Source organism: Geotrypetes seraphini, chromosome 3, assembly GCF_902459505.1.
Source record: "Geotrypetes seraphini chromosome 3, aGeoSer1.1, whole genome shotgun sequence".
Taxonomy (NCBI): domain Eukaryota; kingdom Metazoa; phylum Chordata; class Amphibia; order Gymnophiona; family Dermophiidae; genus Geotrypetes; species Geotrypetes seraphini.
This window is the reverse complement of record NC_047086.1, coordinates 201,104,109-201,120,203: the sequence shown is the minus strand read 5'-3', so window position 1 is coordinate 201,120,203 and position 16,095 is coordinate 201,104,109. Positions and strand designations below refer to the sequence as shown.

Sequence of the window (16,095 nt, the reverse complement as noted above, 5' to 3'; positions counted from 1 at the left end):
TCACTACAGAGATGGATTGAATCTTCCATTCTTTCCAGAGGGTTGCTCTTCCAAAAGCCTCCTCATCAAGTCCTGACTATGGATTCCTAAACCTATGCTTTGTGGGCTCATCTGGATGACATATGCACTCAAGGTCTATGAACCATCAGGGATCGGAGCCATCATATAAATCCGTTGGAATTCAGAGATTTTCAACGCTCTTAAAGCTTTTCAGCATCTTATAGAAGATCACGTTCTCCTTGTCCAGTTGGACAGTCAAGTAGCAATGTACTATGTGAACAAGCAGTGAGGCACAGGGTCTTTCTTTCTCTGTCAAGAGGCTCAGAAGATTTGGAATTGGACAATTCCTTGCAACATCTTTCTCAAAGCTGTTTACATTCAAGGGGAAAAAAATTCTCTGGCAGACAAGCTCAGCTGAATTCTTCAACCACATGAATGGACTCTGAGCTCAGCAGCTCTCTATTCCATGTTCTCACAATGGGGGACTCCTCAGGTAGATCTGTTTGCGACTCCCCACAATCACAAGCTACCCAGCTTTTGCACTAGGCTGTACTAGCCTCATTGCCTAGAAGCAGACACTTTTCTACTGGATTGGACGAACAAATTTCTTTATGCGTTTCCACCCTTTCCTCTTGCTCTCAAAACACTTGTCAAACTCAAGCAGGAGTCTGTCACTATGATTCTAATAGCTCTTCAGTGGCCCAGACAACCATGGTTCTCCCTTTTACTTCAACTCGGTATCAAGGAGCCAATATATCTTCAAATTTTTCTATCTCTTCTCATGCAGAGTCAAGGTTCTCCTCTTCATCCAAACCTTCAGTCTTTACACCTGACAGCTTGGTACCTCTCAGGCTGAGTTCAGCTGATTTTCATCTCTCTCAGCAGGTCAGACTAATATTGGATGCTTCCAGAAAACCAGCCACTCAGCAATGTTATCAGCAAAAGTGGACACGTTTTTCTGTTTGGTGTCTTCATCTTGAGGACCCGAAATCCATCTCTGTTTCCCTGATTTGGATTATCTCCTCCATTTATCTGACTCTGTGCTCAAATCCACATCTATTAGAGTGCATCTGAGTGCTATCACTGTCTTTCATCAGCCAGTGGATGGTAAACCTCTTGCTGCTCATCCTCTCATTTCAAGATTTATGAAAGGACTTTTCAATGTAAAACCACCTCTCAAGCCACCTCCAGTGGTATGGGATCTTAATGTGGTTCTTGCTAAATTGATGAAGCCTCCATTTGAACCAATGTCTATGGCTCATTTCAAATACCTCACTTGGAAAGTTGTCTCTCATCTCTCTCACTTCTTCCAGAAGAGTGAGTGAACTTCAAGCATTGGTAGCTGACCCACCATTTACAGTGTTCCACCATGAAAAGGTAGTTCTTCGCACTCATTCAAAGGTCGTCACTGAATTTCATCTCAATCAAGCGATTGTTCTTCCAGTGTGTTTTTTTTTTTCCCCCAAGCCTCATTTTCATCCTGGAGAAATGACTCGTATACACTGGGCCGCAAATGAGCATTAGCTTACTATTTGCAAAGTCCTAAATCACACAGATGATCTCCACAACTTTTCATCTCTTTTGATCCTAACAAGTTGGGCATCCTGTTTCGAAGAGAACTACTTCCTACTGGTAGGCTTCTTGCATATCGTTCTGTTATGCTCGGGCCTGGCTGCAACTGGGGAGTCGGGTCACAGCACATAAAGTTCAAGCTATGGCAGCTTTTGTAGCCTTTTTGCACTCTACTCCTATTGATGAAATCTGCAAAGCTGCTACCTGGTCCTCTGATCATACCTTCACCTCATATTACTGTCTGGAATCTTTTTCCAGATGAGATGGGCGCTTCAGCCAAACTGTATTACAAAATTTATTTTCCTAAAAGGCCAACACTCCCACCATCCCATTCTGGTTAGCTTGGAGGTCACCCACAAGTGAGAATATGCTGCCTGCTTGTCCTGGGATAAAGCACAGTTACTTACTGTAACAGGTGTTATCCAGGGACAGTAGGCAGATATTCTCACAACCCACTCACCTCCCCTGGTTAGATTCTTGGCTGACTTACTGAACTGAGGAGCCACGTGCCTACATCGGGCAGGAAGGCATGTGCGGTTGGTCGCAAATTTTCTAAAGTTCTTAAAGTGGCGATGCACTTGGGACCTTCTATACCGGGGCTCCAGTAGATAGGGAAGGTATGCTGACCCTCCCCCCCCCAACCCACCCAGGAATTATCTGATGTGCATGCTTTCTGACTCGAGCTTAGTGGCCAGCTATACAGCAAAGATTTTTCCTGTCAGACTGAGATTATGAAGAGTTTGTGTATATAATTAAAAGGGAAGAATGGTTGAACTCGATAAATATTCAGGCTGTTTTGTTCTTATTTAACTTGTATTTTTCTTACATTCATTCTTCCTCTGAGGTTTGTTAATTTTTTCACTACATTACTGTTTGTTCAATGATTGTTTTAAAATTTGTCTGAGCAGATCAGACACTTGGTGTCAGGTAGAAAATGACACGGTGGCAGTTACTCACGGGTAGCCACGGGTAACCTGTCGAAAAAGGGGGGGGGGGAGTGCTCACTGCGGGGACAAAGCCATCCACCGCCCCATGGAGTGGTGAATGGCCTTGTCCCCGCAGTTAAGGGAGGGAAGGCACGTGGTCACCAATCATGCGCGGCCCCCCTCCCTCCCTCCGGCCAAATCTATCTCCCTCCCTCCCCCTTACCTTCGCGGCGCTTTAGTAAAGAAACTTACTGAAGCCGGCAAAGCCTGCCTGTCTGCAGTCGCATGTGTGTGATCGGAAGTTTTTCCTCTGACGCAACTTCCGGTTGCGTTGGAGGAGAAGCTTCCGCCCACACACACGTGACCGCAGGCAGTCTCTGCCAGCTTCAGTAAGTTTCTTTACTAACGCGCCACGAAGGTAAGGGGGAGGGAGGGAGATTCTCGGGCCGCTGAAGGGCAGTGAGGTAGCGAAAGGGAAGGGTGGATGCTGCGGGGACAGGGCGGTGAAGGGGACGGTGGTCCTGTGACGGGGACAGATTTTTTTCCCCGTGTCATTCTCTAGTGTCAGGGAATTCCCCATACCCCTCGTTCTATCTTCTGTATGTCTTTTGCCGGCTTTGGTAAGAACTGAAAGGGGCAGCAGAAATGGGGGGGGGGAGGAGGAGCTGAAAAGCTGTGATTGATGTCTTCTGCAGATTGCTTGCAAGCAGATATGGACAACCCTATGGTTCAGCATACCCTTCCTATCTACTGGAAAATATATTATCAAGATAAAAACCTAATCTCTTTATTTGGGATGGCTTTTAAGAGTTATACCGTTTTTTCATGTTAGTGCAAAAATTTGCTAAGAATGTAGGAGTGGTGAAAAAAACCTGATTCTTCAGTAGCATTACTATGGTTTTATTTTACTAAACAAAAATCTATATATTTTTCATATGGCTTCTCTATTCCATTAAACTTCCCTGCATTGTGGAAAAGTAAAGGATTTTTGTAAATCATAAAATACCAACTAATACTTTAATCTCATTTTTTTCTTCCTATATCTCCTTATAAGGCTCTCCTGTTTTATCATTTCCTGCTTCCGCTGCTTCCCCACCCCATCCCTTTAGGGGTGGATGCTTTCTACATGTGGCACAGATCTAACTATTCACAGCTGTCTGAAACTGCTCAGGATAAGGATCAGCTCTGGAGCCTTCCGTTTCCTTATGCACATAAGGCAGGAAAATATTTTAGTGCTTTCACTAAGCAAGTTGTAACTAGAATTAACTTCTTATTCATTTTTAGAACACAGAAAACCTTCCCCCAAATTTTAGAAAGGGGGCCCTGAGTGTGTTAAAGAAGAAGTGGGAAAATCCAGGGATAGGACTGACATCTTGGAAAGAAGTCCAACCAAGCAGCTGTGCTGAAGTTAATCAGAAAGTCACCAGTCCTGGCATCTTAGCAGAAACAGTTTCTGCTGCTTCCATAGAGGCAGACCATAAGCTGGAGGTTAGCAGCAGATCCCAGCTTCAATCGCCACCTGCAGCTGTAAGCCGTTTTCGATATCCCAGTGTTAGTAGTGAGGAGTCAAAAACACCACCTGTGGAGAACAGTAAAATGGATCACTATTTTGGAGGCGACACGGAAGAGGGTAAACCTATTTCAGCTGAGAACTACAAGCCTTCTGGAAAGATTGAGAAGTATAATGTCCCACTAACTAACCTAAAGTTGATGTTTGAGAGAGGAAATACAACACAGAACAAGGTAAGTCCAGGCTTGAGAAATATGGATGAGAGCTATTTTAAAGCATTCTATTTTAAAGTGGTATAATAGTTTAATATACTAGAAAAGTAGCTTTTTTTCTGGAGAAGTCTGGGATGAGTGCTTACTGCTAAGGTGACTGTTATAACTAAATAGCTAACTTGATTTTTATTAGACTTTTTTTTTTCTCTCCAAACTGAAAGCTAAAAGTAGAAGCTACATGAAGCACAATTCATATATACATCAGCAATGCAAAGAAATTCCAGTCATCCTTAAAGTACATTTGTGCAAAATTAGTTTTTCAGCAAATTATCAGAAATGTTTTTTTCTAAAATAGAATTGGCATCTCTTCTTTCACTATGATTAACATCTTGTTTTGTGAGATCCTGCTGTATCGTGATGGCATTGTAAGAATTTCTGCCAGAGGTACAATAGTTCATTCATTAGTTATCCCCAGTTTAAAACTCAAATCACTTTCTCTGCTGTTAACTGTTCTGTACTTCACAAATTTGTGCTCCAGCAGCAGCTATATCTACTAATTTTTCCTGGCAAATGCAAAGATCTTGCTTTTTGGTACAGCTGCTATTGAAACATGATCTTTTGTGTGGACTGCAGGCCATGTATCCCCAGGGAAAATTGCTTAACTACAAAATGGGTTGCATATGTGAGCAACTTATATCAGAGATCTAAGGTCAGTGCATTTTCCACTCTGCTCTATTTACAGGCTTCCTTTGTTCAGTGTCTCATAGCACTAATTAACAAATTAAAATAAAAATCTCCAAATTACGTGTAAAGCATTTACACTAGGTCATTCTCAGTGTCTCATTCTGCATGTGTTACTGGATTATTTGGCCATATTACTGCACAGCTATAAAACATTTGTTAAACTGCTATGTACTCAAAATGTCTTGGTTTAGTTGAAGGTTTCTGTTGAATGTCCTACTTGACATTAATTTTATTGGAAAAATAAGCTATTCTAAAGTATTTGTTACTCTGGTTTCTAAGCTATATGTGTAGGAAAGAAAAATTTAATTTGGCTGTGAGTGATTTAATGTTCTGAAACAGTTTTGACTTGATTTCCTTGTGGATTAAGAACTGTGGCCCTTTTTTACTAAGCTGCTTCTCTAAGCATCGGAGCAGTGTCTGAGCATTTAGCACCCCGAGCCATGGTAAAAACTTCTAATGCGGTTTAATAAAATGGGGTTGTATGCACTGTTGTAGAATGGCTTCTTTTGGAGTGGATAGTCTTGAGATTATTTATGGCTTTAAAATAGCATTCTGAGGTGTTGGTAAAATTGTTGTTTCACTAAGGGTTCTTTCTTTCCCATAGGCACAGAGTAGGGAAAACGCCATATTACATCAGGCCTCATGTGTGTGTGTTCAGTTGATGAACCCAAGAAAAAATAATTTGTATGAAATGAAAATTTGAGCTGTACATTAATGCAGATACAATATCCTGGTCTTGGTGACTTCTCGGTCCTGGAGTACTCTCTTGACATTCAGGGTTTCAGGATATCCACAATGAATATGCATAACCTTAATTTGCATACAGTGTCTCCATCATGTGAGCAACTGGGGGTCCTGCAATATGTCCTTTCACAGTTTGCAGCTTGATATATTACGTACCATTCTCTTTTTGAATTCATTGACAGCTTGCCTTTACTTCAGATTGGTTGGTTGTCAGAAGACCAACATTGGTAGATGTGACGAGCCGAGCGGTCATTTCCCATCACATTGCCAGGACCTGCAGTGCTTCAGGCTAGGTTTTATAACAACCTACACACACACACACACACACACACACACACACACATACACTTCTAGACACTCTTAGAATGTATAATGAACATTTTTATTGATGTACAGGACCTGAGTTTGTTCCTTCACAAGCTCAGAAAAATCAAAACTCTTTACTTTAAGTTCAGTCTCTTAGTCCAGTGTAACAGTTTGTTCTATATACAGCATGAATTCCCATTGAGTGTTTATTCAATCAGCTCTCGGCAATTTCAAAACCTGCGTGACTTACATTAGCTGTTCCTTTCACAGCAGTGTTAGGCTCTTCAACCAAATAAACATTGGCTTACCTTAGCCAGCACCTTTACTGTCCAAGCTTCCCCTGGAGTTAAGAACATAAGAATTGCCACTGCTGTTAAAACAGTGGTCCATCGTGCCCAGCAGTCCGCTCCCATGACGGCAGCCCTTAGGTCAAAGACCAGTGCCCTAATTGTAGTCTTACCTGCTTATGTTCTGGTTCAGCAGGAACTTGTCTAACTTTGTCTTGAATCCCTGGAGGTTGTTATCCCCTATAACAGCCTCCGGAAGAGAGTTCCAGATTTCTACCACTCTCTGGGTGAAGAAGAACTTCCTTACGTTTGTACAGAATCTATCTCCTTTTAACTTTAGAGAGTGCCCTCTTGTTCTCTCTACCTTGGAGAGGGTGAACAACCTGTCTTTATCTACTAAGTCTATTCCTTTCATTATCTTGAATGTTTCGATCATGTCCCCTCTGCCTCCTCTTTTCAAGGGAGAAGAGGCCCAGTTTATCTAATCTCTCACTGTACGGCAACTCCTCCAGCCCCTTAACCATTTTAGTTGTTCTTCTCTGGTCCAACAGCTTCTAAGCCTTCCCTACTCAGGGAAGTCTCGTTATGGAGGCTCTCACCTTCCTACAGGTGACCCTCTCCTAGGGCCTCTCCCAGAATGAACCCCAGACTGGGCATATGAAGCTCTTCCTGCCTGGGTTCCACCCCATGACTCAGCAAGGAAGCCTAATCATGCAGTTCAGCGCCACTTGCTGGATGAGGGTCGAGCTCTGAGCTACAAAGCTCAATGCATCTTGGACCCTGTAGATTACCCACTAATTGGCCAGCGCCCTCTACTGCCCACCAGCATAACAACATCACTCGTGAGGGCGAATCCCTGACTCCCTCACAATAGAACTGGGAATTATTTTTTTAGTAATTTATCCTCTTGAAGGATTTGTTTGTTTGTTTGTATTTCTAGCTCTGGATTGGTATGCCTCTACAACAGGGATTCTATTTTGTTCATACTGCAGTAGGTTTTCCCTGAATGTATTAAGAGCTAGATTCACTAACCCTCTGATCCATGTGTGATCCGTTTCTGTTTGCATGCAGGCCGACAAATTTATTAAAGGCCTGCATGCAAATGGAGATGATCGTTTGCACGCCCCCAGCCAACTACACAGATTGCTAAAGCCCTGACAGTAGTGACAGGAGAAGCAGCCTCCTGTCACTGCTATCAGGGCTTCTGCCGGCTTTTTAAATTTTTTTTTTTTTTTTTTAAATTGGGCAGATATTTTGTGTGTTTTACACATGCAAAATATCTGCCCGATTAAAAAAAAATAAAATTAATCTTCCCTCCCAACAAGTGCCCTGAACCCCACAAAAAATTACCCCGCAGCCTGCTCTCTGCTGCCCCAAAGCTGTGCCCCGAATCTGCCTGCCCCAACTCTCCCGCTCTCGCCCCGAATCTCTCCTGCCCTTCCCACACTGGGAAGCTGTGGTTTTAACCCGTGGGTTAAAGCTGGTTAAAACCACGGGCTCCCTGGCCTACAAAAAAAAAAGTTGCGATGCCCCCCCCTACATGCCGATACCTCACAAAAGGCAGGAGGGATGCCAACTCCCTCCTGCCATGTTAAACCTCTCCTGGCCTGGCTGGGCCTGTTGCAAAATCTAGTCCGGCTGGCCAGGCCTGGACACCCTCATCCCCCCCCCGTCACCCATCCAGGTCCCCTTTTCGCCCCCCTCCCCATACATTTAATGGAGCGGGAGGGGTGCTCAACCCCTCCTGCTCCAATGCCTCCTGCGACAATTCTGAGGTCTTAGGCCCCGCCCTGTTTCATCATGTGATGCACGGGAAGGAGCCCAAGGCCCTGATTGATTCAGGCTCCCACCTTGGGAGGGGCCTGGGGCGCCTGAGTCAATCAGGGACTTCCTTAGGGCTGAGCCTAAAGAAATCCCTGATTGGTCAAAGCAATATCCAATCAGGGACTTCCTGAGGCTCAGCGCTAAGGAAGTTCCTGATTGGCTCAGGTGCCCCTGGCCCCTCCCAACGTAGGAGCCTGAGCCAACCAGGGCCTTAGGCCCCGCCCCGTGCATCACATGATGCGCCAGGGCGGGGCTTAAGGCCTCAGTCATCGCGGGAGGCATTGGAGCAGGAGGGGTTGAGCATCCCTCCTTCTCCGTTACAGGTACAGGGAGGGGGGATGAAAAGGGGGTCTGGAATGGGTAGGGGGTGTCCGGGGAGTGGGGTGGCAGGAGGGAGTTGGCATCCCTCCTGCAGTTTGTTTTTTTGTTGGTGGGACATGCCTGGCCAGCTGGCTGGACTAGATTTTGCAATAGGGAGGGAGGTGGGCCGGGCCCAGCCAGGCCAGAAGGGGTTTAACATGGCAGGAGGGAGTTGGCATACCTCCTGCCTTTTGTGGGGCATCGCGACTGTTTTTTGTTTGTTTTTTTTGTTTTTCCTTTTTTTTCAGGCATGGAGCCCATGGTTTTAACCCGCGGGTTAAAACCACGGGCTCGCAGTGGAGAGAAAGGCAGCCTGCCTGTCTTGTCTTTTTTTTTTTTTTTTTTTTTAATGGGGCAGATATTTTGTGTGTAACACACCCAAAATATCTGTGCCATGGAAAAAAAATGAATAAAAGACAGGCAGGCTCTCAAAAAACTCAGTTACCAACGGTTTGCTAATAGTAAAACCCGATTCAAAATAGCCAAACAATTGTTAGTGAATCAATCGCTTGGCTATTTTGCATGGGGTTTTGCTAATTTGCATGGGAGGGTCGGGATCAGATTGCTACTGCCTTTAGTGAATGAGGTTGGAGGGAAATTATCTCCATGGAGATGATTTTGTGATTGTAGCATTTTTGTTTGAAGTCTTCAGTCTGTCAAGATCTTAAGGTGTTAATTTCTGTATCTTGAGGCAGAGCATATAGGATTCTATCATGTGGTTTTGCTGTATACAGTAAGTGAGGAGTGGAAACTGGAATTCTGGATAATTGCTTCTGTAAGTTGGTTTCTAGTTGAGATAACTTACTAAGGGTTAGATTCACGAACCTGCTCGATTGGGCCCGATCCGGGCAGGTCCGATGAATTCATGAAGTTGTTATCCAGGGACAGCAGGCAGCTATTCTCGCGTCCCACCTACCTCCCCTGGGTTGGCTTCTCTGCTAGCTATCTGAACTGAGGAGACGCGCCCTGGTCTGGGTGGGAAGGCACTCGCGCATGCGCGGCGCGGGCGACTCGAAACTTTGAGTTTTTCTTCAAAGAAGCGTCTGCATCGGGGCTCCGTTGGATCACGTCACCCATTAGTGAGAATAGCTGCCTGCTGTCCCTGGATAACAACTGTTACGGTAAGTAACATTGCTTTTTTTATCTCTCCTACACCAGATCTAGCATCTTTGTCCCTCTCAATTTCTCTGCTGACCCCCCTTCCCCTCCTCTAATCTCCCTGCCAGCTGTTTCCTTCCTTTTTTCTTCTTCCTTCCCTCCTCCCCCTGTTCAGCAGTAACTCTTTTCCCTTCCCTTTCCCTCCTCCCCTCTCAGCAGCATCTCTCCAGGTCCAGTAGCAGCTGTCCCTTTTTTTTCCCTTGCCCAGCAGCTTCTCAAACTCCTTTCCATCCCCCCCTCCCAGCAGCATCTTTCCTTCTCCTTCCCTCAAGGTCCAGTAGCAGCTGTCCCTTTTTTTACCATGCCCAGCAGCTTCCCAGCCTCTGTGGCTTTCTTCCCTCCCTGCAACTCTCCTTACTTGCCAGCGCAGCAATTCAGGAAGGCAGCCTTTGTTGGGTCGCACCGCCTCTGAGGGAAGCGGATGTTGCATCATCAGAGGCGGCCGCAACTCAGCAAAAGCCCCAAGGCTGCCGTCCTGAATCGCTGCGCTGGTAAGTAAGGAGAGTCGCTAGGAGGGGAGAAAGCACAGTGTTGGAGGCTCCCCATGACCTCTCCGGCCCTGCGCGGACTACAGCTCGTCGATCTTGCCGGTCCTGTGTGGACCGGCAGGAATTTTCTGCAGACCGGCACCGGTCTGCGGACCGGCAGTTGAAGAACAGTGTTCTAGGGTATACATATTCAGGGCTTCCAGTCTCTCCTCATATGTCTTCTAGTGCAAACATCCTATCATTTTCGTTGCCCTCCCCTGGACCGCTTCAAGTCTTCTCCAATACTGAACACACTACTCCAAGTGGGGCTTCACCAACGACCTGTACAGGGGCATCAACACCTTCTTCCTTCTATTGGCTATGCCTCTCTTTATACAGCCCAGCATCATTCCAGCAGCAGCCACCACCTAGTCACACTTTTCGCCTTTAGATCTACGGACATTATCACCCCAAGGTCCCTCTCCCCGTCCGTACATATCAGCCTCTCACCTCCCAGCATATACGGTTCCTTCCGATTATTAATCCCCAAATCCATTAGTCTGCATTTCTTCGCATTGAATTTTAGTTGCCAGACATTAAACCATTCCTCTAAGTTTTGCAGATCCTTTTTCATATTTTTCGCTCCCTCTTCGGTGTCTACTGTGTTACAAATCTTGGTATCATTTGCAAAAAGGCAAACTTTTCCTTCTAACCCTTCAGCAATGTCACTCACAAGCATATTGAACAGGATCGGCCCTGTGGTGGTTACTATTTGTAAGCCTATTGCTAATAGGATGTCAGGCCTACAGCCTGATCTTGACTTCAAGAATGTGATTCCAATAATTATAATCTGTTTTTAAAAAGTTGCAACCAATTTATTGGGCAATTCATCACAGAAGTCTGATAAATTGTGCCAATAGGATGCCATACAATATCAAAGTAATAATATACATGGGATCCCAAAAAAGCTTCAAAAAAGACTGAGACTTACACAAAATACGGCAGTCCATTTAATTTTTGGGCTGAAAAAACATGACCATATTACTTCATCCTACAAACAATTGCATTGGCTGCCTTTTGAGGCTAGAGTACTGTTTAAGTTTGGTTGCACCAGTTTTAAAGTACTGTTTGGTATGGCTCTTAATTACTTGCCTCTGTGTTTTGAAAGATATAAACCTAAAAGAATAACTCAAGGGCAATACTTATTTGTGTTCCCGATTATTAAGCCTTGTCATTACAAGAGATTCTTTGATAAATTGCTTGGTTTTCAGGCAGGTAAAATGGATTCATGGTTAAGTTCTATTATTTCTCAGGCCTATTCATACATGTCTTTTAGGAAACTATTGAAAACTGATTTATTTGAAAAATTTGTAAATTGTTTCAGAATATTGATGGGAAATTTGCACATTGATTTTATAGTTGAACTTTTTTAAGGAATATCTATATTTTCACGAATGCATTTTATTTAATTATTGTATAATCTTAGTTCTTAGATTTTCTATTTTTATTCACCGTTTATATACTTTTAGTACTGTATGTGAACCGCCTAGAACTAGGGCGGTATACAAAAATAAAATTATTATAAGAACATAAGCAATGCCTCTGCTGGGTCAGACCAGAGGTCCATTGCGCCCAGCAGTCTGCTCACGCGGCGGCCCATCAGGTCCAGGACCTGTATAGTAATTCTCTATCTATACCCTTCAATCCCCTTTTCTTTCAGGAAGTCATCTAATCCCTTCTTGAAACCCAGTAGCGTACTCTGTCCTATCATATCCTCTAGAAGTGCATTCCAGGTGTCCACCACTCTTTGGGTGAAGAAGAACTTCCTAGCATTGGTTCTGAATCTGTCCCCTCTCAATTTTTCTGAATGCCCTCTCGTTCTTGTAGTTTTTGAGAGTTTGAAGAATCTGTCCCTCTCCACTTTCTCTATGCCCTTCATGATCTTGTACATCTCTGTCATGTCCCCTCTAAGCCTACGCTTCTCCAGGAAAAAGAGCCCCAGTTTCTCTAATCTTTCAGTATATGAAAGGTTTTCCATACCTTTTATCAATCTTGTCGCTCTTTTCTGTACCCTCTCGAGTATCGCCATATCCTTTTTAAGGTACGGCGACCAATATTGGACGCAGTACTCCAGATGCAGGCGCACCATCGCCCTATACAATGGCAAGATAACTTCCTTCATTCTGGTTGTAATACCCTTCTTGATAATGCCTAGCATTCTGTTTGCCTTCTTAGAGGCTGCTGCTCACTGTGCCGACGGCTTCATTGTTTTGTCCACCAGTACCCCTAAGTCCTTCTCTAGGCTACTTTCACCCATTACCAGCCCTCCCGTCGTATAGCTGTACATCGGGTTTCTGTTTCCTACATGCAAGACTTTACATTTCTCTACATTAAACCTCATCTGCCATTTATTTGCCCACTCTCCCAGTTTGTTCAGGTCCCTTTGTAAATCTTCACAGTCCTCTTTAGTCCTAACCCCACTAAAAAGTTTTGTGTCATCTGCAAATTTTATAACTTGTTATAGAAGCCTCACCAGTAGTAACAATAGAAATTTGAAAACCATCGCTTGTGGAAAATCTAAATCTCATCTACCATCACTTCCTATACCATATTGCTAGGTGAATGTAAGATCTGTTTGTAACAAAACCTCTCTGATTCGAGATATGATTGTGGAATCTGAATATAGAATTGTGTTTATTGTGGAGACATGGCTAAGGAATAACTCTGATCCTTCAACTTTGAGGTGTGCCCAGCGGGCTATAAAATGATACAGATCATTATTCCAGGACAAACAGGCAGTATATTCTTACAAGTAGGTGATGGCATCCATGGAGCCCGGTACAGACAGTGCAAAAAGTATATTGTCTTTACATTTTTTTTTCAGTGTCGAGACTACCCATACAGCGCATGTTCCGATGCCTTCCTGCCCAATATCAGCTTGGTTCTCAGTTTGCTTTGGAGATTCTCCATAAACATGTTTAATATTACCTTTTTGGGCCTTCCCTTTTTGTATTTTCATCATAATTTGTTGTATTTCTGTTCTTTCTTCAAGTTTCCATTTTTTGGGCCTTTGGACTCTCTGCAACCAGGTTTCAGGCTGTAAGCTTCAAGTCTTTTTTTTATTTTTTTTTATTTTGGGCATTAAGATCACTCAACTCCTCCAAGACCATTGAATTTTTATATCTTGCATTGGCAGTTTTTCTCTCGATGTCAAAGCCCTTTCAGTGGGTTTAAGTAGTGCACTCAGTGCAACAGGACTATTTCAGTCGCTGACCCACATAATTGGTGTGTTCAAGTTTCAAGTTTATTAGTACATTTGATGAATCGCCTATTAAAATTGCTAAGCGATGTACAAAATCCAAATAAAGAATAATAAAAAGAAACTAACATTTTAACAATGTGGTTACATAAAATACAGACATGAATCGGGAGGGAAAAAATTAAAAGTTACAATCTTAAATTTTTGGTAGAAAAAAGGAAAGAACAAAAGGTAAGGGGTAATTAATCCATAGCACTGTTAGGAGCATCTCTTAAAAGTATAAAAGTTTCAGATATTAAAAGCATCATTAAATAGATAAGTTTTAAAAAATTTTTTAAATGTTGCGATGTCATTTTCAATTCTAATGTATTGTGGCAAAGCGTTCCACCATTGAGGTCCCATCACTGTGAACATCAGATAGATACTTGCAAGCACAGCTCTCGACTTCAAAAAAGATTACTGAAGACTAGGCAGCTCCAGTTCAAGAAGTTTTTTGGGTCAACATCGGAGGCATCGAGGATGTCGGCCACACCAGATGCTGAAGCTCAAAGACCATCTTTGGCACCGAAGCCAACATTGACACTTCGGTTGACATCGCTGCCGGCACCGCTATCGGGGTCAGAGAAGAGAGCCAAGAAGCACAAGCATTCTTCCCTGTCCAAGAATGCATCTACATCCCAGCATGCATCAGCATTAGTGAGCCTCTACTGTTGGCGCATTCCAAGTGTCAGCGTATAGAACTGAGGTCTCCATTTTTACAGCTGGTGTCCCTTCAGAGGTGCACCTCATCGAAGTCACTAATGTGACACCGAGCACCTCCTGCACCATCTGTACTGATCTCTATGGTACTGGTGCCATCCTTACAGGATCAAATTAGAACCCTAGTTCAGAGGGAGTTGGCTGCCATGCTGCAGGCTCAGGTAATTTAAGTCCTCGCCAATATGCAAACTGTACCAACCCAGTCCAAACAGAGTTCAAGAGAAAATCCAGAACCAGATCTCAGACTCCTCACAAGGCATTAGGTGCCCAAGAGGACAACATCATCAGTGTCTTAAGTTCATCTGTATGTTCTTCAACCAGATGTCAAAGATCCCAAAGCATCTCAACGTTTTTCTCAATGTCTAAGTTGATCTTGACATACTACTCAGTGTAACCCATCTTAACACGCTCCCTCACCATGTTAGAACTTTAGAGGAGGAGTATGACTGACTTGTGTCTGTTCACTCTTCCTTAGGATGTCCAGATCTTTCTGCTGCCGAGTGATATGGCATTTCCTTGGATCCATCCCCTCTACTTCCTCCTAAGGATATCGCCACCAGTGAGCCTCTCCTTCACCAAATTTATAAGACAAATGGGACAAGCATTACCCGTCAAATTAGAATCATAGTCTGAATCCAGGGCAGAGCTTTTTGATGCCTTAGTTTATAAACAGATTCCTAAGGACTGCCTCAAACTCCTGTTTCATAATCTTATGAAAGACACTATGATTAAAAACTGGGAAACACCAATCTTGGTACCTGTAGCATCAAGCAAGTTAGATTCTCTCTACAGGATTCAGTCATGCACGGAGTTGGGCGAGCCAAAACTCCATCAGTCACTTCTGATAGAATCTGCCCTCAAGAAGTCTAGCAGCTCTAGAATACATGCTAGTACTCCAGGTAGGGAAGGATGAACACTGGACAAGTTTGGTTGTACAATAGGTTATTTCCAAAACACCATGCTAACTAGCAGGTTTTTGAGCTATAACTTCTATATTCTATATGATGTTGTTAATGCCACAACTTTCTAATTATGAGATATTTATCCCATATGACCATCTTACTGATTTCAACATTTAACCAATGACCACCTAGAAACTAGAAAATATATGGCCAGATCACTGTTCAATGCATTCAATGTCACCTCAAGAGCATCGGCATTATCTATTGCCATGAGAAGGCAAGCATGGATTAGGCTAACATTCCATGTCTAGGGGTTAAGCTCTTTGGGGATAAAATAGAGGAAGCTACTTAGAAGATCACTAGGCATGAGCAGATAATGCTTACTTTATTATCCACATCAAAATCTGCTAAACCTCCACCTTCTAAATGCTGTCAAACAGAGGAGAAGTTTTGTATGGTCTCTTCTAGGAGCCCTGTTACCCCTTTCTGGATAACAATGACTGGTTCTGCTCTCTAGATCTTAATCTACACACATATTAAGAACATAACATAAAAATAGCTTTGCTGGGTCAGACCAATGGTCCATCAAGCCCACTAGCCCATTCTCACGATGGCCAATCCAGCTAACTAATACCTTGCCAAAACCCAAGGAGTGGCAATATTCCATGCTACCGTTTTAGGCTTTCCTCATAAGAAAGGAGTTCCATCTCCTTTATCATCTTGGTCGCTCTTCTTTGAACCTTTTCTAGCACCACTATATCTTTCTTGAGATAAGGAGACTAGAATTGAATGCAGTACTCCAGATGAGGTTGCACCATGGAGCGATACAGGGGCATTATAACATTCTTATTTTTATTAACCATCCCTTTTTTAATAATTCCTAACATCCTGTTTGCTTTTTTGATCGCCGCCACACATTGGGCAGAATGTTTTATCATACGATGATGCCCAAATCATTTTCTTGGTCACTAACCAAAATGTGGACACTTTTTGGAGCCAGGAGGTAAGAAGGGTGCCCAATTGTTGGTCAGGCATGGTTTCTGGCAACCTCACAAACCTAAGGTT

The 16,095-nt window shown here is 43.5% G+C and overlaps 1 protein-coding gene across 1 annotated transcript in view; it reads left to right on the top strand.

Annotated features, from left to right (window-relative positions):
• LIMA1 (LIM domain and actin binding 1) overlaps window positions 1-16,095 on the top strand; it is a 198,674-nt gene that overhangs the window by 53,902 nt on the left and 128,677 nt on the right. Inside the window, 1 exon segment of the mRNA XM_033939149.1 lies at window positions 3,783-4,241. Within this exon segment, the coding sequence (XP_033795040.1) occupies window positions 3,783-4,241 (459 nt within the window).